The sequence below is a fragment of the Phyllostomus discolor genome, chromosome 9 (assembly GCF_004126475.2).
Source record: "Phyllostomus discolor isolate MPI-MPIP mPhyDis1 chromosome 9, mPhyDis1.pri.v3, whole genome shotgun sequence".
Classification (NCBI taxonomy): Eukaryota; Metazoa; Chordata; class Mammalia; order Chiroptera; family Phyllostomidae; genus Phyllostomus; species Phyllostomus discolor.
Window position 1 is genome coordinate 22,896,834 of NC_040911.2, and position 24,311 is coordinate 22,921,144.

General features: G+C 36.3%; 1 protein-coding gene across 1 annotated transcript in view; it reads right to left on the reverse strand.

Moving 5' to 3' along the window:
• The window catches only part of PIK3C3 (phosphatidylinositol 3-kinase catalytic subunit type 3), a 107,447-nt gene that overhangs the window by 42,860 nt on the left and 40,276 nt on the right, over positions 1 to 24,311 (reverse strand). The window contains exons 10-14 of the mRNA XM_028524375.2: positions 23,511 to 23,696; positions 17,316 to 17,470; positions 15,634 to 15,724; positions 10,008 to 10,075; positions 1,368 to 1,473 (exon numbers count right to left, since the gene is read on the reverse strand). Of these exons, the coding sequence (XP_028380176.1) occupies positions 1,368 to 1,473; positions 10,008 to 10,075; positions 15,634 to 15,724; positions 17,316 to 17,470; positions 23,511 to 23,696 (606 nt within the window). The remainder of the gene's footprint in view (positions 1 to 1,367; positions 1,474 to 10,007; positions 10,076 to 15,633; positions 15,725 to 17,315; positions 17,471 to 23,510; positions 23,697 to 24,311) is intronic.

Genomic DNA, 24,311 nt, shown 5'->3' on the forward strand with positions numbered 1-24,311 from the left:
GAGATAATGAGAAGCCTGTTATCTTAGTTAAATACCACCAACTCTTCCTGTTATCTTAAACACAACCAACTCTTCTATAGTTGAAATATCATCTGAGTCTTCAGCAAATATCAGAATCTACCAAAAACAGCACTTTTTTCACATATAACCATGTGACAAGATAGAATTCATTCACCCAAAATGCATTCACTCATTGATTCAATAAATATCCAGACACTTATGTCTTCGGAAATTTGCTAAGGATATGGAAGAAACCATTTTATCTTCAAGGACTAAAAATCTACCCAAAAAGGGCAAAGCCCTCAAATAGCAACATATTGCATGCTTGCTTAATAAAAGTCATAAGAACAAAATGCTATAAAGACTTAGGTTAGAGATTCCTAGTTCATAAAATATTACAAAATAGCTTTTCTCATTTAATCTTCCAAAATTTGCAGCTGGGCAAATATTGGCATCCTAATTTTGAAGATGAGAAAGTTTGAGTTCAGAGGAACTGAGACTTCTTCGCAGAGTGACAGATCTAAGTGACAGGACTGGGGGTTAGACAGGAGGACCAACTGCCTATTTGCTCATCAGTTTGCTGCAGAGACAATCTGAGCTCTGAGAACTACATAAAAGTTTAGTTTCCAAGAGTTCAGTAAGAGGTGATTTAATTATTTAATAACATGAAGTATTAAACAAAAATAAAAGATGCTATGAAATAAATATTTCCATAAACCACAGATTAATGTGAGTTTTCTTTTCATTGTTCACACACCCTCTGCTGGCTGAACTGTGACATTGCTTTAAGAGTCCATAAACACCAAGGGAAAAATGGCTTTACAGATCTCTAAAAATTGTCTAATAAAGGAAAATATATGTTATATACAACGTATTTGCAGTAGGACCATTAGCTGTAATAAAACCACTGCCAAATTCTAGGAATGTACCTAGTTTTGAAAGTAAAAATATTAAACAGAGATAGAAATAAAAAGGCAAAGCTTTGAAGTATTTTTGTTCCATGGATAAATTTACTTCATTAAATAAGAGATCAACAAACTTTCCATAAAGGGCCAATGAAGAAATTCTTTTTTCCTGTTCACCTTTGCAGTCCAATTGTTCAACTGCTATTGCAGAGCGAAACTGGCCACAAACAATATGAAAACAAAAAGCACGACTAGGTTCCAGTAACACTTCACTTATCAAACTGAAGTTTGAATTTCACATAATTTTCCTCTATCACAACAAAATATTATTTTTCTTTTGACTTTTTTCAACCATCTGAAAATATAAAAACCATTTTCAGCTCAGAGGACATACCAAAACAGGCAAAAATAGGCTGTATCTGGTCCAGGCACCGTTTCTGAACCCACACATTAAATGATTACCTTCAGCAAAGCTTGGCTGAATCGTCTCATTACATTCAAGTACATCTCGTGGGTCTTTGGATCTCTCTGCTGAGTATCTTGATCTTCACATTCCACTATCACATACCTTAAAAATACGTTTAGTCATACAGATGACGCGAAATGAAGCTCAGATTCATTTTGTAAATATTTATGCCTTTCCATTAAGAGGTTAATTCACATTTGCATAAATAATTGAGAGAAATGAGATGTTATCATCACTCTTCTAAAAGCAGAAATGTAAGAAACGACACACACAACTATCTATAAAAGGTAAATTAGTAACAGTAATGTTTTAATTTGCACAATATCCTAGATTTTCTAAAAATTTTGGTATGAAAACATTTTCTCCTATTTCTTTAAAAAGTACAGACAGCATTAATTTTCAATTGGTGTGTCACAACAAACTGTAAAACATGCAATACCTGACTATTTGGTCAGGGGTACTGACCTCTTTTCCCTTAGACTGTCAAATAAAAATATGACAACAGCCAACCACAACAACGGTCATCTGGTGTCAATGAAAATCAAAATGATACCTATTTTTTGTCTAATCAGCAAAAAATATATTTTTTGGTGTGCTGCAGAATGATGGTAATTAGTTTACGTGTGCCACAAGACTGAAGGAGGCTGAAAATCGCTGACATAGAGCCTTAACACCTTCAGAAGTCACCTACGCTCCCACATCTACTAAGTGACCCAAGATCAAGAATATTTCCACAGTCCATGTTATTCTTTTGGTATTACTTAAGGCTCTCATTCTGAAAACCATCTGAAGCTATTTCCTTCATTAACATTTTCCTGAAAGATGAATAAAATTTGAAATTGATTTTTCCTTTCCCATCCAATCTCCCTATGTCTCAAGAATCTATACATAACCTTAAACTTTTCTATCATAATAACATTATGGTCCTGGAGAGATAAAGATATTTTAAATGTTAAACCTAAACTGCTTATACTATTATACAATCATATAAGCAATGATCTAGATTACATTTTAGAGCTCCTCTAATCCAGTATTTCTTTTTTTTTAAGTATAGTCAACACACTGTATGATATTAATTTCAGGTATATAGCACAGCAATTCGACAAAGTGATCACAACAACAATTCTAGTAACATACCACCATGCAGTACTGCAGTATCAATGTCTACATTCCCTGTGCTGAACAATGTATCCCCATGACATTTATAACTGGACACTGGTACCTTGTAATCCCCCTCACTTGTTCATTCATCCCTCCATCCTCTTCCCCTCTGCCAATCATCAGTGTGTTCTCAGTATCTATGAGTTTGTTTTGCTTGCTCACTTGTTTTGACCTTCAGATTTCACATATAAGTGAAATCATATGGTATCTGTCTTTCTTTGACTTAGTTCACCTAGCATAATACTCTCTAAGTCAGCGATCGCCAACCTTGCTGGCACCAGAGACCGGTTTTTCCAAGGATGGGGGTTGTGGGGAGCAGGAGATGAAGCTGAGGCACAGGTGGGGGGTCAGGAGGTGGAGCGCCTCAGGTAAGCTTCGATTGCTCACCACCTCTCACCTCCTGCTTTGTGGGCTGAGGGGGCAGGGGAGGAGTGGGCGGAGACAGGGGGAGGAGCTCAGGCAAGCTTCCCTGGAGGCCAGGTTCCTAACAGGCCACAGAAAGGTACTGGTCCTCGGACTGAGGGTTGGGGACCCCTGCTATAAATCTATCCATGTCGTTGCAAATAGATTCACTCTTTTTTTGTGGCTGAGTAATATTCCAGCGTGTCTCTATCTCTACAGATACACCACAACTTCTGAATCAATTCATTTTTTGATGAACATCTCAGTTGCTTCCATATCTTAGCTATTGTAAATAATGTTCATTCCATATCTTAGCTATTGTAAATAACATAATGAACATAAGGGTGCATATATCTTTTCTAATTAGTGCTTTTGATTTTTGGATAAATGCCTAGAAGTGAAATTGCTGGATCACATGGTAGTTCTAGTTTTAATTTTTTGAGAAACCTCCACACTGTTTCCCATAGTGGCTGCACCAACTTACAATCCCACTAATAGTGCTCAGGGGTTCCTGTCACAACTTTGTACATATGGCCACAGGGGTGCACACAGGTGCCTAACACAAAATAAGTTTCACATTTTTTCTTTAAATGACAAATGCTAGACTGTGAACCTTCAAGGTGATGTCAATGGATTGTAATGTATGAGGTCTTTCCAGAAAGTAACCTGGCATGTAATATGAAAAAGAGATACTGAAGAAGATATCAGATACAAGAAATACTGCACATAGGACTATAACATCTCAGTCCCCTACCAAGTTATGACCTTCTTAAGGAAATATGGTTCATTGGTAGCAGTTTAAGTCACGTCATTATCAATTAAAGTACGATGTTCCTTCTGCTTTGGTAGCAGAAGCTGCAATATAAATTTTGCCACAACATGGTTCATGCCAAGATCCTGCATCAAAATCTTGAACATAATAGTTTTTGGAATCCCCAGATCAGCTTCTAATTCCTGCACTGTCAGTCACCCATCTTTGTTGATTGTAGCCTCTATCCGTTCAACATTCTCAGGTGTTCTGCCTGTTCTGCAGGCCTTCCAGAACATGCATCACTTTCAACAGGTTCTCGGCCATCTTTGACGTGTTTATGCCACATTTTTATTTGCACTGCACTTGCTGCATTGTAAATCATCAGAATAGTTTCCATAGAGAAATGTTCAAGCTTAATGCAAAATCTGATGCCCTTTTGTTGCTTTACTAGCTCAGTCATCTTGAATGTGATGGCCAAACAGTCCACATGCTCACTTAACAGCAGCTACCGCCCCCACTGACTGTTAACAGTGAAGTTGTCATTGTTCACTCCTGTGCATTCCAGTCCCCTCTCCTTGGCTGCCAGGTTACTTTCAAGTCATGCAAACTGTTTTTATTTTCACCAATAACTTTACTGATTTGGATATTTTGAGTATATTGGCTATCTCCCACAATTGGGTTCCAGTGGGTAGAGGCCAGGGATGCAGCTAAACATCTTCCAATGCCTAAGACAGCCCCACAGCAAAGAATCATCTGGCCAAAATGTCAATAGTACCATGAAACTTCGCAAACCATTTTTGACATGTTGGATCAGTCACAGCACCTTCTCCATACCCTGCACAAATCTTTTGTGTTTCAGTTGCATTTTTCCCTTTCTTGAAATATTAAAGTATAATACACTAAAAATGTATCTTCTTCCATCTTTAATATTAAAATGGCTGCACAAAAATTCAGCAATTTATCTTCTTTATTGCACTCTGATATTATAGCTGCCATAATACAACTAACAAAATTGTTTCCAAAGAAGTTAAAGACAACTAAATGCTTCTGAGACTTAGTTTGGAAAAAACTAAACAAACTTTTTGGCCAAACCCATAGTTTGGAAATCACAGATCTAGAACAACTTGCTTATTTTATCAACAGTGAAACTTAGAGGGGTTGTGTCTTGCCCATGGTGGTGCAATTAGTTAATTTTAGAGCTAAAATCAGAACACAGGAGCCTGGGCCTCCAGGTCAGAATTCTTCCTGCTCTACAAAGCTTACTCTCAACACATTGTTTTATTTTAAAGGCCATATGAAACTTTTCAGCCTTGTCCAGTGATAGTGGTTCACAAATCTCAAGTCACAGCCACCTATTTCCTTTGTACTATTTCTGGGAAAAAGTATATTTGGCCATGTAGGAGGTAAATTTCACAAGAGCCGAGAGCTTACCTGCCTTGTTCACACTATACCCTCAACACTTTCAGGCCTGGCTCATAATATTCAATATATTATTGTTGACTGAATAAATGACTCCAATCTCATGGATTTAATCATTATCTCAAAGTTGGTATTTTTCAAATATGAATATGCATTCCTTTTAACACAACTATGGTTCAATTCCGTATTTCAGTAGGCAGCCTGCTTCTGCATTCGCCTACCCCAATTTTCAAGCAGCAAGCCCTTTTTCAAAGGCATTGCTTGTTATTTTTAAACAAATCTGCATAAAACTAATGTTATCACACTAAATGAGTTATTTTTCTATCCCTATTGAAGATACTATGAATATTCCAGGCATCTGGGCCGCAAATTCTCTCGTAGCAGGGTTTATAAATGCAAGTTTCCTCAAAGGTCAGGTGGAAACACAAACGTATGAATCACCTGAATACAAGACAAGAGAAATGAGGTTGTAAACAAACCAGAGAATGCAAGTTCCACCTGAAGCTGTCACTGATGCTTTGTGTTTAATCCGTGGTCTGTACATCGAGAGCCAAACCTCGCTCACATTCCCCAATCTATCCTCCGTTTGTCATGGGGCCCTGTTGACTTTTCCCTGTAAAATGCCTCTTACAATGGTCTTCTGTACAGCCAGCCCCGTCTGGACTCCACCAGCAGATATGTCTCACCTGGCCTCTTCAACTCCAAAAAGGAACCTCCGTATTGCCCAATACAATCACTTTCAATTTTTCTCTTTTAAACTACCTTTATCATGTCCCACTTATATTAACAAAAGCATCAATGGTTCCCTCTTTTCCACTATTTTAAGAGTTTCTGGCCCAAACTCCTGGTTCATACTTGCTCTATGCCCAACTGTCCACATTCACTCTCCAGCCAGGTCAATCCCCTAACAGCCACCTGTGCTTCGGGTTGCGCTGCAGTGCCGTCCAGGAACCCCTTCCCAGCTGCACGTTCTACCCACCCTTCCAACACATCTGTCTCCTTCAGGAAGGCTTTGCAAGGCTTAACAACCTCCTTCTCTTCCTAGAATAGGCACAGCCTTTCACACACCTTGTGCTGAATCATTTTATCTTATTTATCACTATCCGACAGAAATAGTTCCCAGAGTTTTATAAACTAGAATTTCCTGTGAAGTGTTAAGAGGAACTACACTATGACACTGTATCCACCACACCGTGTTCCCAACAGGAGTTCTAAACCCAAAACTCAAGAAGGCATTCTTGAATCACGAAAGCTTTCTAGAGTCACAGGAAATATATGACTAGTTAAAATAAAAGTAATTGTGATTAAATTAACTTAAAAATTCAGTTTGTCAGTCACAATATACACATTTCAACCACTCAGGGTGCATATATGCAACATTGTAAGTTATTTTCAACATTGCAGAGAGTTTTACTGGACAGCTCTGTTCTAGGTGAATAGGCTAAGAACAGTTAAGGCAAACTCATATTTCCTATCCACAGCATTCCACGATGTTTGATCATTTCAGGACACCACCTAAGAATGTCAGACAGACAGTAATTCTAAACTATAGACCTGTCAGTATGGCCCGATTCAAATCCAATCTATATCTTTCTCCCTTTAAAGTCCCTGACTGTCTGTATGACCTCACTGCCTCGATCGTATTTTCCTGTGTGTTTATGCAGCAGACTTATTTCCAAATGAGCAACACAGGTGCCCACACTGCGCAGGCTCCCTTGCTCTGCTCGGGCTTTCCTGACCACCAGGTAAACACACTGGCTCCCGAGTCGGAGTGACTGCGGGTACAGACCGATGCTCCTGATAACAGGTTCAAGTATCACACACTCTCAACGTCACTCAAGCCAACATTCTGTGGCAAAGAGAAAGTCCATATAAAATAAAAATAGCAGTGCCATTTCCAAATATGAAGGAAAAATTTAAATCAGGACTAGAAAATGTAGATTGGAATCATTTCTCAATTCTCTGTTCAGAGTTGCAAGCTAGATTCCACAAAGCACTCCACGTATTCCCTTGAAATCTGTCCTCTTGAAGCAGAGCGGCCCACGGAACTGTCTGGCACCCACTGTAAGACGGTATCAGTGGGCCAGCTGTTTCCCGGCGATTTTGTTTTGTGGGGCAAATAAACTTTATTACCTTGAAAGGTCATAAAAGTTATTGAAAAACATGTCAAAGCATCTGAAGTTTACTTTTAATTTCAACACACTGGAACAGCTGTAAAAATAAAACACTGAAACGATTTATAGATCCTCATGCCCAATGCTTTACAGATCCCAGACTAACTCCCCTCTGCGGCTTAACAGATTGACACTATTCATTTTAAAAGGATTGTCTGTACAACAATAGGCCCCGAAGGATTCAGCTATAGCAAAAATCCCATTTGAATCACTGGAAAGGGAACAAATGAAAACAGAAATTCAAAATGTTCAAAAGAAAACAAATCAATTAAAATTTGTATCTTAATACATATGCTGTAGTAGAGTAAGCTTAGTGACATTTAAATTGTTACATTTGATTAATACCTTTATACAATTCTATCAATATTCAAAGGGAGAGAATAATCATTATAAACCAACTATTTGAAATTATTTTCCACACACTCACCTACAGTCACAAAATCACTGTCTACCAAAGTCAGAAGTCCACATCAATAGCTTTTCCCCTGAGTATTTCTGAGTATGTAATATGCAGACTGTAAATATGGGAAAAACAATTACTCCTCAGAGAATAGACACAACACACCGTTGCTTCAATAAATCAGAGATATAGTGGAAAACCACAAATCAAATCTCAGTTTGATGGAATGTTTATAAGACTGGGAGCTGGGATTGCATTTTGTTTATTATCTACCAAGAAAACAAATTGGTCTTTCTGAACAGAAACTGTTGCCTTGTTACAAATTGCTCATCTATTAGATTTCCTACTGTTCGGTCGCTTTCAGAATGGTTTGAAAGCTCTTCCTACTTGAAATAAGAGATCAAAGATTCTATCACAGCTTATTTTGTGTCTTACAGTGAAATCTGCTCTACGGGCAAATCTAAAGAATACATAATTTTAAAACACCACAGATCACTATATCCACAGAGCTCTTATAATAATAATAGTAACTACTCTAGACTGTAAATTCTGAGCCAGAAAACATTTTTCCATGAAAAGTGCAAGAAAATAAAAATACCTATAAAGAAATTCTTAGTAAATGATGTAAAAATATAAAATATTAATTTTAAAATACCTAAGAGGCTTATAAGAACCTACTCAAAAACACAACAACATGCCCACATTTTTTTATTTCCTTTAAAATATTTACCTAGATTTGCATGAGAAAATATTTTTCATAACACCAGTGAATAGACATGCAGTAAAGAATTCAGATTGGAATATGGAGAACATTAGGAAGCAAGAGGTTGCATTAAAAGGAAATAGTTGCTATTTGGTAATATGAGAATTTCTAAGTAAATATTTCAAAGTAAAAATGGTGATTAACAACTAGCCAAAACATTTTGTGGGCATATTTTCGAGGACATACTGAAATTTACTGTGAGGGAAATGTAGTTTTATGAATATTATATTAAACTGCTAAAGTAAAAGCAAGAACTATTTTTCTTCCCATTAAGGCCAACAGGAAGAAAAAATCACAGGGCCCAAAGGGGGTAAAAATGACAGATTTAGTTAAGATAACTGATAGCAGTTTTATTATTTGTAAAGAGAACCATAAAGGCTGAAACTAAGCAATTATTTATTGTTTATGTAAATCATGGGCACCTGTGTTTGTAAAGAGCCCTTTAATTCAGTTACCTATTTACTTGCTACCCAGGCAGTATCCACGATAACATTAAGTCTAGAAAGTGGGAGAAGAAAGTTAAGGCTTAATTTGACCAACTGGACAGTTTTTTAAAAATCAGTGTAAAGACAGCATTTTAAAAAATTTTGTCATTGAGCTCAAAATGCCTTATTTTTCTTAAAAAATAATGAGCTTCCAGAATGAGTATCTATTCATTTGTACTGTTTAGATAAACATAGTAAATTGAGTGGTAAGGCTAGATCAGAGATCACTTCAATAGTTAAAAAATATCAAGTATGTCCAGAAGTTTCTAATGTTCTCTCAAATGTATGGAAGGCTCCTGGGGTGGGGCCAAGCAGCTGGCTCGTCCCCGTTTGCTCAGTACAACTGGGTGAGGCTTCCCTGTCACAATGTTTAATCCTACTGCTAGTTTTTTAAATTGAACTAAAATATTTTATTGTGGCTTAAGTTTCTTGTCTTTTACAATTTAGAATTCTGTGACAGAAAAGGGAACCATGCTTCATATTAACTGTGTCTCAAACAGTCAATTAGCCTCTCTGTGCCTTAGTTTCTTTCCTTCAACTCAAGAGACTGGCAAAATACAGGTATTTATGTTTGTCCTGTTTAACTGCACAGGGACAGATGAGAAAAGGTCACTGAAAATACCCTTTAAATGGCAAAGAACTAGATAAATGATCTAATCCTAGTGCTGGTTGTATCAAGTTCAATTATTTCATGCCTCTGCCTCAGTTTCATCTATAAAATAAATAACTTTAAATCTCCACTCCTCATTTCTGTATGATTCCAATGTTTTTGTAAATAATGTGAAATACACACTGCTAAGGGACAGTGAAGTATCAAACTGTTTAGATACCACAAAAAGCAAACAGATATCAAATTGAAAAAAAAACATTACCCAATTTCATCTTAGATACTGGATAGTAAAAGGAAAAGAAACAGTGGTGCTAACAAACATTTCCATGAACACAACTGTAAAGGAAAACAGCTAGATATATAAGGTATGATTGCTCATATCTTAATTTAAACTGACTTTATGTTTATAGTATGGGGAGGGGAAGTCCGCCAGATTGGTAAGAAAATTAAAAAAAAATTATTTTCACATACCAGTATAAATAATTAGCCAGTGTTGAGTTTTTGCAGGCTCTTGATATCAAGAAGGTACAAAGGTCTTGCTGAAAGAAAAGAAATGTTTATATGTTATATTACTGTCAGTTATTAACAAGGAGAAAATATGAGAGAATCTGCATCTGCCCATCAGTTTTCATCTATACATCTCACGTCACAGATCTGATTCCAGGCATCCATGTATCCCTCTATCCCTCCATCAAATAGTTATTCTCACCCAGGCTACACTATCTAAGAGGTAAGGGCGTCGTGGTTCAGGGTCCATTGTCTACTGAAAGCTTAACATTGAGTGTAGAAGACAGACATTACAGAAACAGTCACAGAAATAATTTAGATTGGGAAGTCAGCAAAGGTGATGAGGATCTGATATTTAGACAAGATCAAAACAACACTGTTTACAAAGGCTCAATGTGGCTAAAACAGAGTGAACTCTAAAGTATAGGAGGCTGAAAAGATACACAAAGGACAGGGTGTGCAAGACCTTTAAGGTCAAAGTACTGAGTATGATTTTTTTTTCAAAGCAATGGATACTCAACAAAAAGTCGTAGAGAGTGAGATGATCTGATTTATGTTTTATGAAAATGACTTCAGTTACAAGACCTGACATCAGAAGTCTAGAAGACTGAAAGGTGAAAATGGATAAAGTAGACAGATTTTTAAAACATACATAGGAAGTAGAATTACTAGGAATTGCTGGTAAAGAGGAAGTAGGAAGAAAAAAATGGAATTGGCAGTGATTCCCAAATTAATGGGTTGACTTGTTACATCACAGATGAAAATTATAGGTGAGAATGGGCTAGAGTGTGGGGAAAGGGAGTTGTATTTTGAAATGACTGACAGATATACAAGGGGCATCAAGTAAGCTGATCATCTGGATATATGAATCTCAAACTTCAGGTGAGAGAAATGCATTAGAAATATAAATTTGGGTTTATCAGTACTTCCTAGGGCAAGGGTATACATGGAGAATAGAAGAGGACCCTGAGGAACATAAAAGTATCAAGCAGTGGAGAAAAAGCACAGACAAAGGAAAGAGAAGGAACAGCAAATGAGGAGAAGAGGAAAACAAGGAATGTATGGAGTTGTGTAAACCGTAAGAGCAGCTAGTTTTTTTGAGGGAGTGTTTTACTTTGCTGAATACTGCAGAGGTGAACTAAAAACTACACACAACCACAAACATTAAAGTCATTTATGAGTTCAGGAAAGTTTTAATATAGTGATGGGATGCAAAGCCAGAATGATGTGCTAAAGACCTGAAGACAGACAGAAAGAAAGGAGAGAGTCAGGGGTACAAAGAACTCCTTGGAGAAGCCTGATCGTGAGGAGAAGTGAAAAAATAAGGTGCTATTTCGAGGGATGTGGTAACAGGGAAGAATTTGTTTTGTGTTTTCCTTTCTGAATGTTTAAGGTGGGAGGTATTAACACGTATGTGAACACTTCTACCAGGAAAAGAAGACAGCATACCTTTAAAGAGAATTATATTTCTGCTGGGTAAGGAAACATAAGGAAAGGATGCAAAGCGAGTCATGCCTGGAAATCTGGTGATGAGAAATTGGAACCATTTTTACCTAGTGGTCTCTACCTGTTTACATTAAGTCTGAGGCAGAACTGTCACCTGGAGACTGGGAGACAGAGCATAAAGAACAGAGTACGGAAGGAATGAGGGAGTCACCGCAGGGCAGGGGCAGCAACGCAACCAGAGAAATGGAAGATGGCAGGCACTGCTGTGCTCACGAATGCATAGTGACACCAACGTGCTGGCGATGGTCTTTTCTTCAGCAGTACTCAGGCACAGAGAAATGAGGTAATTATTTGCTTTATCAAGAGTTAAGATTTTGCCAGGGGAACTGAAGGTACTAATAAAAGAATGATTGAAATAATGTGGTATAGAATAAAAGCTGTATTCAGAGAAAAGCAAATACTAAAGGGGGCTGATAAACAAAGAAAAGGGTAGAAATCGATGCATTAGAAGTTTCGGTGTACTTATGAAAGTTAAGCTAGAGTTAATAACAGGTTGTTATCACAAAAGAGCATGTCAGTACTTTCAGAAGTGGCAAGAATCTTACCTCCAATTTTAGACCTAAAACCTGAGCACTTTAGTATAAAAGTGCTACATTGAAGAGCCCAGTAAGAAAACTCCTCAATTAGAAAGCCAGTATGTAATGTTGAATTCATGAATGTAACAAGCAGAATGAATCTAGGCCTAAAGTTTTTCTTCAACTATATGAGAAAGGTACTATACTTTTATACAGTGATGTAAAATTTAAATAGAAAACATGTGTTTGACACTATGTTCTTTTCATTAAAAATTGTTTACATAGCATAAATAGGGAAGTCTTACATTTAAAACAGTTGTGAAGCAGGAAACACATACTATAAAATTTTTAACTCAATTTGGATGAACAATATTTTAAAAATGTAAAACAAAAGAATGTTCTTTAGGCAAAAAATGATCTCATAATGAAGTTTAGATACTAAAAAATGGTGAATAAGGATACAAGTAAGTGCCTCTAAATAATTATTGATTATATACAATAATATTATCCAATTTGGGGTTTAAATAAGATAGGACTAAATCAATGAATAAAAACTGCATACAAGTAGAGTACAGTTTTAGAAAAGGGCAATGCTGATTATGCCAGACTTAAAGAATGGATATTAAAATATCTATGTTAACCAGCAAAAGAATTGATATAGACACCTAAGCTGGGGGTAGAGGTGGAAGGAAGAGATCCAGCTAAACACAGGAAAGAAAAAAAGATATAAAAAAGTTAAAAGTACCACATAAGATAATGGAATAATCCAAATATAGCTCTAATCACAATAAAAACAAATGGGGTAAAAAAATTTAGTTCAAAGATAAGAGTGTTAAACTTGATTAAAAAATAAAACCTAGTTATACATTTTTAAGATAAACCTAAAAAAAAGGCACAAAATATCGAAAGAACTAAAAAGCATACCAGTGAATACTAATCAATACAAAGCTGTATTAGTATCAGACAAACCAGACTTTAAGACAACAATCATAATTAGATATAAAGAGGGCTACTAAACAGTGAGAAAATATTCATTACCTGAATGTTCCTAATAAAATAGCCTCAAAATAGTTAAAGCAAACACCAACAGAAAGATAAAGAGAATTTGATAATTTCACCATTATACAAGGGATAATTTTACCCTAATTCTTTAACAGATCAGGCATTAAAAAAAAATCAGGAAGGGTACAGAAGCTTACTCAAGTGACATATAAATAATGATGTACTCCAAAATTGGGGAATATGCCCTCTATTCAAGATTTCATGGAATTTATGAAAAATGACCACATTTGGGCAATGAGGTTAACTGAGTTTCTATTTTTTAACATTTGGCCAGCCATGCTTAGTGGTTTCCTGAAACTCCAAGAGAAACAGGGAAGAAAAAGTTAAGCAAACAAGACACTCCTCAGGTGTGGGGGAGGAGACAAGAAAGTTATCTATAAAGATTAACAAGAGGGAATTCAGCTTTGCTGGATATCACCCTGATATCCCTAAGAACTGCTTACAGGTATCTTAAAGGCGATGGCTGCTGATGCAGTATTATCAGTCCATTCGAGGTAGGGATAAGGGAAGAGGGGTTTGATTGGTGGAAGGGGATAAAGGGAGGAAAATTGGGACAAATGTAAAAGCATAAATAATAAAACATTTTTAACATAATAATAATTCCTACTGATTTCTGGAATAGCTTGGATTACCTGCACCCTTTAAGGAACTACTGAGCTGAGAAAAGGCAAAACAGCTTAAATGGCATAGTCACTGATGTGTAAACAGAAATGATCATCAGTCAAAAAAGAAACAGTATCAGAAATATATAGAAACTTCCCTGGCCAGTGTGGTTCAGTGGATTGAGCGCCAACCTGTGAAAGGGTCACAGGTTCAGTTCCTGGCTGGGCCCAGAGTTGGAGGGTGTGAGGGAGGCAACCAATCAATGTTTCTCTAGTACACTGATGTTTCTCTCCCTATCTTTCTCACTCCCTTCCCCCTCTCTAAAAAATAAATAACATCTAAAAAAAAAAGAAATATATAAAGCCTACTTTTATTTTTAGCCTAAAAATTTTGCGTGATAGGTAGTGTGCTAAACTCTATTCTGAACATTGGATTTCAGAATTCAATCACCTCTTCACCATCTTCAATGTAAACCACACTGGTTCAAGCCACCAGTGAATCTCACCTGGATTATTTTAACAACTTCCAAGTAGAAGTCATTTGAGACCATGGTTACAGGGCCCAGCATGACTGTCTCCTGCTCTTTCTCTGAGCCACTCTTTTGCCATGCTCGGCTGTGCTCAACCCACAGAGCCAGACACACTGGCTCTGCTTTTCAACACCTAAGCTCTGGTATTAGGGCCTCCATCCTCGCTGCTCCATCTGCCTGAAATGCTCTTCCCAGACCACCACGTGGCTGTTTCCTCACCTGCTTCATCTTTTATAAAGATGGTTCTTTCTCAGACAGGCCTTTACTGACTTAATCTTTTCGAAGTTGCAGCTAACCCCACCCCAACACTCCCTGTTATCCTTCTCTGATTAATCTTTCTCCACAGAAAATAAATATTCTCTCTTCCATTATATATAAATAGTATTGACTATCATCTGCCCAAACACAAGAATGTATGTCACATGAAGACAAAGATTATGACTATACCATCCCCAGGACCTAGAAAGTTTCTCGTAAATAATTACAGCTCAAAAAATAAGTGTGAACGAGTGAATTACTGAATCAATTCATCAGCACCTTAGCTTTGCAAGGGCAAAAACAACTAAACTGGAGCCGAATGGTTGTTTAAAGGGCTCCGCCAAGCATTCTACGATCTTACAGTTTAAAATCCCTGTTTCGATGTTTTCTATTACTTCAAAAGGTTAAGACAGCATACAAACTTTGGTTAACAGTTACTAATGAAAACAAGATTCTTTCAATCATTAACAGTAACTCATAAATTTTGACTAAATGTAATACATATATTGAATATATTAAAAAATCAACTGACCTAATATCAAACATGTGTTTTAAATAGGAGTATGAAAGATTCTTCTCAAATTAGAAGCCTTAGAATTCAACAAAACATACTAATGCTTCTGCAAATGCAGTTCCAAACATATTTTTCAGAGCAGCACCAGCCAAATAGGCCTGTTTTACCTTAAAAGTTGGCCTATTTATCTAAAAGGATTTAATTCTTCTATGAGTTAAAAACAGTTTTGTAATGTATTAGCCTTAGAATCAAAGTCATACATTTCCACAATGTAATCACAAACACCAACAATTACAGTAATGTTTGTGGATATGTTAACAATAAATATTCTGAGCTTCTTTAATAAAATATTTAAGCCAGTTTATTTTCACATTGCATATGAATCCATTTATATACCCAAAGCACCAATAAAATGCTTCAAATTGATGATCATCTGGCACTTTTTGCTGAGAGGAAAAGTCATAAACATGCATCATAAAACAAGTTATTTAATAAAGTTGCAGTATTTGGTTTATTAATCAAAATCAATGCTTTAAAAACCACCATAAAATGTGTATCTGGTAGGATTTCATCTACAGGAAACTTGAAAAGCTCTGTACTCACCTCTAAATTTTCACTGTCTGAACTTTCCTTTGTTTTAGATGCAGGAGGAGGGGAAGACACTGGAGGTAGAGGGCTGGTTATAATTTGGGAGCTAAAAAAATAATAGGAGATGTCACTGATACATCAAATATTCTGTCTGGAAGAGAAGACACACATCTTTTTTTTTTTTTTAAAGCACAGTTCACCTCAATTTTGTCTGGATAATGTGTAACTTCCTAAAGTGTGTTCTGGGCTATACTAGAGTCATATTGTTCTTTGGAAATGAAGCTCCATAGTCAAAGAATATGGGTAAAAGCCTCATGGGGATTTATGTGCCAGTCTGCATATTGATAGCATATATATATATATTTTTTTTAAAAAGCCCATTTTACTATAAATAAGCATTTCAGCATTTCTTAAACAAATCTGCCCAAAAGACCACCTCTACCTACTCTACTATCTTTAAAAAAAAATACACAAATTAGTGACCAGCAAACCATGATCTGGGAAACATTGGGTTACAGTTTATACCCTACCATAAAATCTTAAGCAGACTCCTAAAAACCATTCTGTGTGGCATGAGGTAAGGTAAGTGAGCATGACTACGGACTGAAGGCCTCCACTGGACAGTAGGAGAAGACACAAGGGGCCTCTTCTCTTAACAACACAAATATATAAAGCAGCCTAGGGAAGAAAAAAATGTTTTCTCCTGTTTTTCAGTTCTTCTCCAAATGAAACACAAAAGAAAAACAGCATTTTCATAAAAAAAAATTCAGAAATACAATCTTGAACCCATGTGATAATTGAAATAATTGGACTGATTCAAAGAATCCTATTTCCAAATTTCATTTGGTCATTAACAACTCTGGTGACTTTTCACGAAACACCTGATATCACTGGGTCTCGAAGTTCTTACCCAAATGTTCCTATTCATCTCAAAAATTTTACGATTGTTATGGAAAACATAATGGCAAAGTATAAAGAACAGGGAATCTGATATTAACTCCACCATTTGCAAGTTATACAGAGTTTGGGCCACTTACTTAACTTCTACTGAAGTCTTAGACACCTAAATGTGGGGTATGAACACCACCTTAGTGGATTACTGTGACAAGTCAATGTGCGTAGACTACCTCACGGTGTCACTGAAGAGGTGAGTTCTTAATTGTTGTTATTGTTACTAGCTGATTTAATTCAAATAATATGCTATTTCTTTAGTATAACTACCAAAAAATATAATTTACAATAAAATATTTGAGTTTGCTGACATGCCCTGTTCTTCATTTTATTTTTACACTAACAATAAACAGTATTTAACACTCACTGAGCACTGTATGCCCGACACTTTCCTAAATGCTTTATGTGCATTAACTCATTTGATCTTTCAACAACCCTTAAGGATCAGTTATTATTTATATCCCCATTTTGAAGATGGGTAATTGGGGCCACAGAGAGAATACGGAACTTATACAAGTGTACACAGATAGTAAGTGGCAGAGTTAAGATTTTAATTTAGGCAGTTTGACTTCATAGTCTGCAAACACTGCCCTGTGTTTTGTGAGTGCACATGACATAGTCACTGGTAAAACTTCAAACTCAATACCAACTAGGGCTGGGCACACCTGGGGAACATGGAAAGAAGACAGTTTGAAAAGGAAGGAAACTGTCAGAGTTGACCATATGCTCTCCCTAAATAGTCATACCTATCTATTTCTGCAGAGTTTATTCCAGCATTTGACCCGCTCTCTGACACAGAGCCCTGACTATCCTTCTTGGTAGGTTCTAATCCATTCTTTATATCATCAAAATTTTCATATTTGAGAGCTTGGACCAGCTGTAATAGGTACATCAACAAGTCCTGGAAAACAAACAAAAAGAAGGTAATATTAGAAAAACAAATGTAGTATGTTATAGACATAATTGATTCCTAAATACCAAGCTACCGATTCACTTTACCACTTATCAGCTGTGTCACCTTTGGCAGATCACTACGATACCTAACCTTCTGGTGTCTCACTGGGTCCTCATCCATAAAATGGACATAATCACACAAGCGCCAGAGATGAGGTATGAAGATTAAATCAATGCAAAGAAGAGCCTGGCGCAGAGTACGTGGCCAGTAAATGCCTGATTTAAAGCAGTATTCAAAAAGCAAAGCAAAAAACAAAACAAAGCAAGAAAAGGACTGAGACCATTCATGTTAAACTTAGAAATTAAGACAGAATCCCTTTTACAGCAGTAAGTCAAGTAACAGTATTTTATACTCAAGATTACATAAGAAACTCAAAGTTTTCAAGTTTTTTAAGGCTTTGTTTCATAACCTTTTCTGGTTTGGATTTTTAAAAATCTGGCATTCCTTTTATTTTTCCTGAAAACTCAAGTTTTAAAGAATTTGGGTTGCTTCTTAAAATCCTATAAAACAGGTATTTTAACACTTGTGGTTACGCAAAATACTTACTTCCCCAACAACTTCCAATAACAATTTGAAGAAAGCAAATCCCAAAGCCTAAATTTCCCATGTCTATTGACAATCAATGAGATAATTAGATCTAAATATATCAACAACATAGCTTTTACTTTTCTGAGCGTTCTCCTGGCGTAAAAATACTCTTTAGGTTTAATATTTAGGATAGAAATATTTCTTCTTACTCTATAAATGTAGTTCTTAGCCGTTCCCAATGACTTTTTAAAGTATCTATTATCTTCCAGTTCCAACGGTCACTCACCTAGTTAGCTCCTCCAAATTTGTAAGTACGAATTCATTTTGTCTCTTCAGCCCACAAACCAGGTTAACCCCTCTGTGAAAACATCACAAGGCCCCGTTTCCCTTCCTATCTGTAACATACCTATAGCATTTGTAGTTACTTGCTTTGCTCTTTGCCTTTTCCACTATATTATAAACTCCACAGGGACAGAGACCACTTCCCAACAACCTATTTCCCCTTCCTTAATACCATAATATGCTTTTTATTATTTTTTTCCTATATTGACATACCCAAGATTTTTATCATTAGCCAAATACTAACAGAGTAATACCCATGATTTCACCACTAAATGATTTTTTCACAAGAAAATTAAATGAGCACTTAACTGGCTTATTAATTTCCTATTCAAATATATTAATCAATGTCAATGGCCAGGGAAATCAAGTGACTGTACAAAGCACCTCTACAGTGTACTGTGGTTTCTAAAAACTATTTTAATTGGAGCAATAAACATCTGATTTACTATTACTTTATTTAAAATTTATGGCATCTAACAGCAATAGGTATGGTTCCATGCTTTTTCTAAGGGGAAAAAAAACAGTGAATTACATAACAGAAAATAGATTTATATATTCAATGACAAGTAACCTTCTTAGGAGGTAGAAGTAATTCAATTTCACTGATAGTCTTCATTACGAAGGCATGCTTTGGAAATGTTGCTGATTGTATCACCAGACATATTGTATTTTCCTAATTACAGAAAAGACTTATTGTATGAAATCAGAAAAGCAGCACTGTTATTAAATTCCCCAGGAAGGAGAAAGTCAGAGAAAACTTTACTCTTTTTAAGCAACTCATCACCATCTGATTTGTTGGTCATCTGGTATTCTATATTCAAACTACACTTTCCTTCATTTGTATGGAAATGAATTAACTTCAACAGAAAATACAAAGACTGTTTGCTCATTATACAGTCACATCTTGAAAAACATCAAGTTCCTCCAAGCATGAAGGACATAGCATACGAGTAAAACAAAGAAAAAAAGAAATCAGGTTTCCATCTCAGACAATTCAGTAAGAATTTCCCAAGAGCTATGAAATATTATGTAGATAGTGATCACCATTTTTCTCAAGAAAAAGTTAACTGTGATGCTTCAGGGTGCAAATGCAAAGTCTTCAGTCAAAAATCACTCACTGACTTCTCATTTCATACTGAATGGAGAATAACTCTCCATTTGCAGTTAGAGACATGGGTCCTGATCCTGACTCACAGCTACACACAACCCACATACCTGTTAAAGTGAAATACTTTCTACTTTTCCAGCACTTTTCAATCACCTTGACTTTGTTCACATTGCTCTCCTCACTTGGAATATAAACTCTTGTCCAACTGTGAAAATTCTATTCTTCCTTCAATGACTCTCAAATGCTACTTCCTCCTTACATTCTAATAGGGTATCTCTCCTTTTGAGCCACACAGCAATAAAAAATATGTTTTTAAAAGTTTTCTAAGTAGCTCTGGCTGGTGTGGCTCAGTGGATTGAGTACCAGCCTGAGAACCAAAGGTTGCCGGTTCGATTCCCAGTCTAGGACACATGCCTGGGTTGCAGGCCAGGTCCCCTGTAGGGGATATATGAGAGGCAACCACACACTGATGTTCCTCTCCCTTTCTTTCTCCCTCCCTTCCCTCTCTAAAATTACATAAATAAAATCTTTAAAAAAAATTTCCAAGTAGACTATTAGCAAGTCAAATTCAGAAAGGTATTAAAAGATTAAGATTTATTTTATAAATGTACAGCTAGTATAGCATTAGGAAAACTATAAGCATAGATTCCATGTATGTTCTATATACTGACGTTTTTCAGATAGCATGATGCTACAGAGACAAAAAACAGGAACCCACCTAATACCTATTAGAATAAGACAACTCACTAAGCTGACCAGGTAAAATATAAATATTAAACAAAAACACAGTTTTCCATTTAACTAAAAAAAAATAAGACATGAAATGGGTAAAGTAATTCATAACAATAATTGTCACTAAATAAACCTAATTTTGTTTTAAAAAACACATTTTGTTTATAAAATCACAGCTTGAATTAAAAAAAAAAAATCCCATCTCTAGGAGGAAGGATTTAGTATCATAAAGATACTTTTTCCTTAATTAATATAAAATTTTAATGTAATTCCACTTAAGATTTTGGTGGAGTTTTAGGAAAATGACAAAATTGCTTTTAAATTCTTGAGAAAAATAAATGTACAAAAATTATAGAAGTAGATTTCCAGGTATTCATAAAGTCTAGAAACACAGTTTGTTTGTTTATTTTTTACAAATTAAACACAACTTGGACATCATTTGACTTTATACTCATTAGCCTGTTTCCAGACTTTACAGACACCAAATGCATGTGCTAGTGAGAAAGTGTCCAAGATTATAGTGTTAGAATGAGGCAAGTTTTTACCAGTATATTCATAGGATATTCATATTTATATTAATCTATAAAAAGTACATATACTGTGTATATATATACACATATGCTTGCAATTTGCAGAGAATATATGAAACGATCAATGTATGAGTGGCTACCCTTCTGGGGGTAAGAAATTGTTGGATGAGTGGGTCCTATATTATTTCTTTCACAATTAAAAAGCAGAGTAAACCAGAGAAAAAAGGTTAACATCAGAGCAAAGGAATAAACCGAATGCTGTGGGAGCTAAAGAGAAACAAGTCCAAATGCTTCCCGCTCCTGAGACAGCTCACACAAGCTTCTCAGGGGCAGCGAGACCTGCACTCCAGCTGGAAGGAGGGACAGAGTACGACACCTGGGGCAACAAAGGAACACAGGCAGAGGCACCGCTAGCAGAGAGGCTGAGGCATTAGTCTAACTGTCCAAACATAAAACACCCAGTTGTCCAAGATGTAGATATTTAGACACAATGACCTTTGATGTACCTTTTGATGCTACGATTTATGGGATTCTATTATCGTTTGTAATATCAAAAATTTTTGAAGTTTATAAACTCTAATGTGTTCCACAGATACAGCAAAAGCCAAGGGGAAATTTTAAACCAATTAGGAATAAAAGGCACAACTTGCATGATTTTAGCATAAAACTGACATAATATAAATGTGCAATCTTTATGGACATGTGCATGAATACAGTTTTCAAAACTTTGCCCCACATAATTTTTTCTTCATAATTATCAAGTGGCATAAGCAACTATTCTCTGTCTCTTTTAATTGGATAGGAAACTGAGGTGAGAATAACACAGGGGTGGGCAAAAGTAAGTTGGCAGTTGTAAGTAAGCAAACACAGTTATTCCTGCATTATTATTTACTGCATTATTTCCCATACAAACAAATGTAAACCTACTTTTGCCCACTCCTGTATACAGTATTCCCAAACACATAGACTCAGCTATACTGAGTCAGAGAAAAGGCAAAATTCAGATCTTAATATACAGTATACAGTACATCTAACAAACTAGTAGTTACAGAATTAAAGACATTTTTTTAGCTGAGTATATGTAATTCACTACTTAACTAAACTCAGAGGAGAAATCATGAGCTAACTTAAGCACCGCACTAGTTATGCTGTATCTCTAAAACCTCAAAACACTAACACTCAATAGCCGAACCACATTTTGCAGTTTAGGATGCACACAACATTTCTATCCTCTGCCTCACAACAAAAATTATAAAATGGTCTAGAAAGAGCTCAGTACCTACACAAGCACTGATAACTCCAGACACAAATACTTAGCCTCTAAGCTTGAAGGAACTAAGCCAGGCAGTCATGAATGATTTACAATTTTCCTATTTAAATTCTGAACCCACACTGAGGGACTGAGCTGACTACACCCCAGAGGCATTTATCTGAACTCTATGACTCGTGTCAAACAGAGAGGATTAATGACTTGAGTGAAATTTCTAATGAGTTTCAAAATAAATATTTTGATATTTCAAATAAATTCTGAAATTTTTTTTACTTGTGCTACAGCAAACACAATTAGGAAGAAGATAATACGATGAAATGCATTGCTTAGAACTGTTCTTTGATAGGAGAGTAAATAACATCCTGTTCTGATAAAACCATACAACATCTGAAATCGTCCTCAAAGTAATCCAATGGAGGGCAGGGAATGGGGCAGAGGGTGAGAAATGTTACAGATGAAACAAGATGAGCTATGAGTTCACAACTGTTCAGGATGGGAAACTTACATGTGAGCGCCCAGCACACTACTGACGTCAGTGTTGACATTTTACTATAATGCATCCGTACAAATATCAACCTCAGTAAACACTGTGTTTTGCTTCTTTGTAGTTCAAATACCATTACAAATTCAAAATGGTTTAATTACTTTTCAATAAAGGTCTCTGATAAGAACTGTTCTGTGGGGTCAGCATTCCTATACACATATCGAGGCTTGAGAAGAGTTATCCCATACCCCATAAGCCCTGCAGGCTAGCAGGTTAGGTTATGTTTGAGAGCACGTTCACCCTATAAAAATAAATAAGTAAAAAAACTAAGTTTTTTTTTTACTTATTACTAAATAAGTAAAAAAACGACTGAATTACTAAAATTCAAATCCAGCAACACTTTGTGACAACACAGAGCATTCCTCCTTCCCTAGTGGCCTTTGGGGTACAAAAATAGCCAATATAAAGTCTGTGATCTTTGCTCTCCAGAGGATTCAAAACCATCTTCAGAAAATCTACATATACACATAATTGTCAGCAACTGAAAGTTTAAAGGAGTCTGAAGGAGAGTAAGATGCCCACGCGTCTCTGTGCTTTAAAGGCCACAAGGGCTTTTCAAGGCTACAATTAAATGTGGCTTGTTGTATACTGACTAATAGAGGACTCTGAATTATTCCCCAGCTGGTGCTGCATGAAGCCATTTTTCATTAGAATTCCTTTTTCCAGACAGAGCGATACAAGCTCCGCTGCCAGGGAAATGTCCTGGGAGAGATTGTCCTATCATGAAACAGATCAGGAAGTAAATTTTCATTTCACCGAGGAGTCCCTGGAGGAATATTTTAATTTTACTTCTGAAAACACACCTAGTATATCCTCTTCCCTCTAAAAAATCTCCCCACCCCTCCTTTCTCTTACACACACACACACTCAGAGTCTACAACCAGGCTCTAGTTTAAAACGCACCCAAAGAGGAATGACGAACAGTAACGCACCTCGTCATCTGCCTGCCGCAACCGAGCCACGGCATAGCACCGCACTGTTGGGTTGGTGTAATGGGAAGACAGCAGCTCCAAGGAATCCTCGACATCCATTGGCTTCCATTTCCCCAGAAGTTCCAATGCCTGTTTGGCCTCCTGAGGTAGATCCCAATTAACACATTTCAAGAATTTTGTCAAAGCCTAAAATCAGGAAAGATTTTTAAATTAGAAACAACAGCGTATTACCTGGGGTAGGGGAGGTCAAGGATGATTACACAGAGTTCCAGGCGGTCCAGATGGAAGAGTCAAAGAGTAAACAATAGACTTCTTATGTAAACACTAAAAATGTTTACATTCGATCCCAGAAGAACAGTGCAGGGCAGAAAGAGAAAAAAGCATGTTGCCTATATGCCTATAACTTTACAGACCAAACTATTTTCAGAGCACTATAAATTTTAAAGTTTCCTTTGGCTTTTCTTCAATATGCATTTGTTATTTTATAGTACTGTGGCCTGGAAACAGTTGAAGCATCCATGTCTTACAAACTCTGAGATGCCTTTGAGACGACCTTCACTTTATAACATCTACATGTAACAAAAAGGAGCCAATGAATGAAAAAGTCCAAAGCACACGAGAAACTACTAAGCCCACTCCTGAATACTCTCCAGAGTCTCTGCCTTTCCTAGATGCTCACACACATGAAGACCCAAATGATTCTGTCTCTCTTCACAAAGTAACTATTTAAAAAGACAATCCAATAAAGACTCCACAGAAACAAGAATAAAAACATATAAACACAGAGGCAGTTAGCAAATA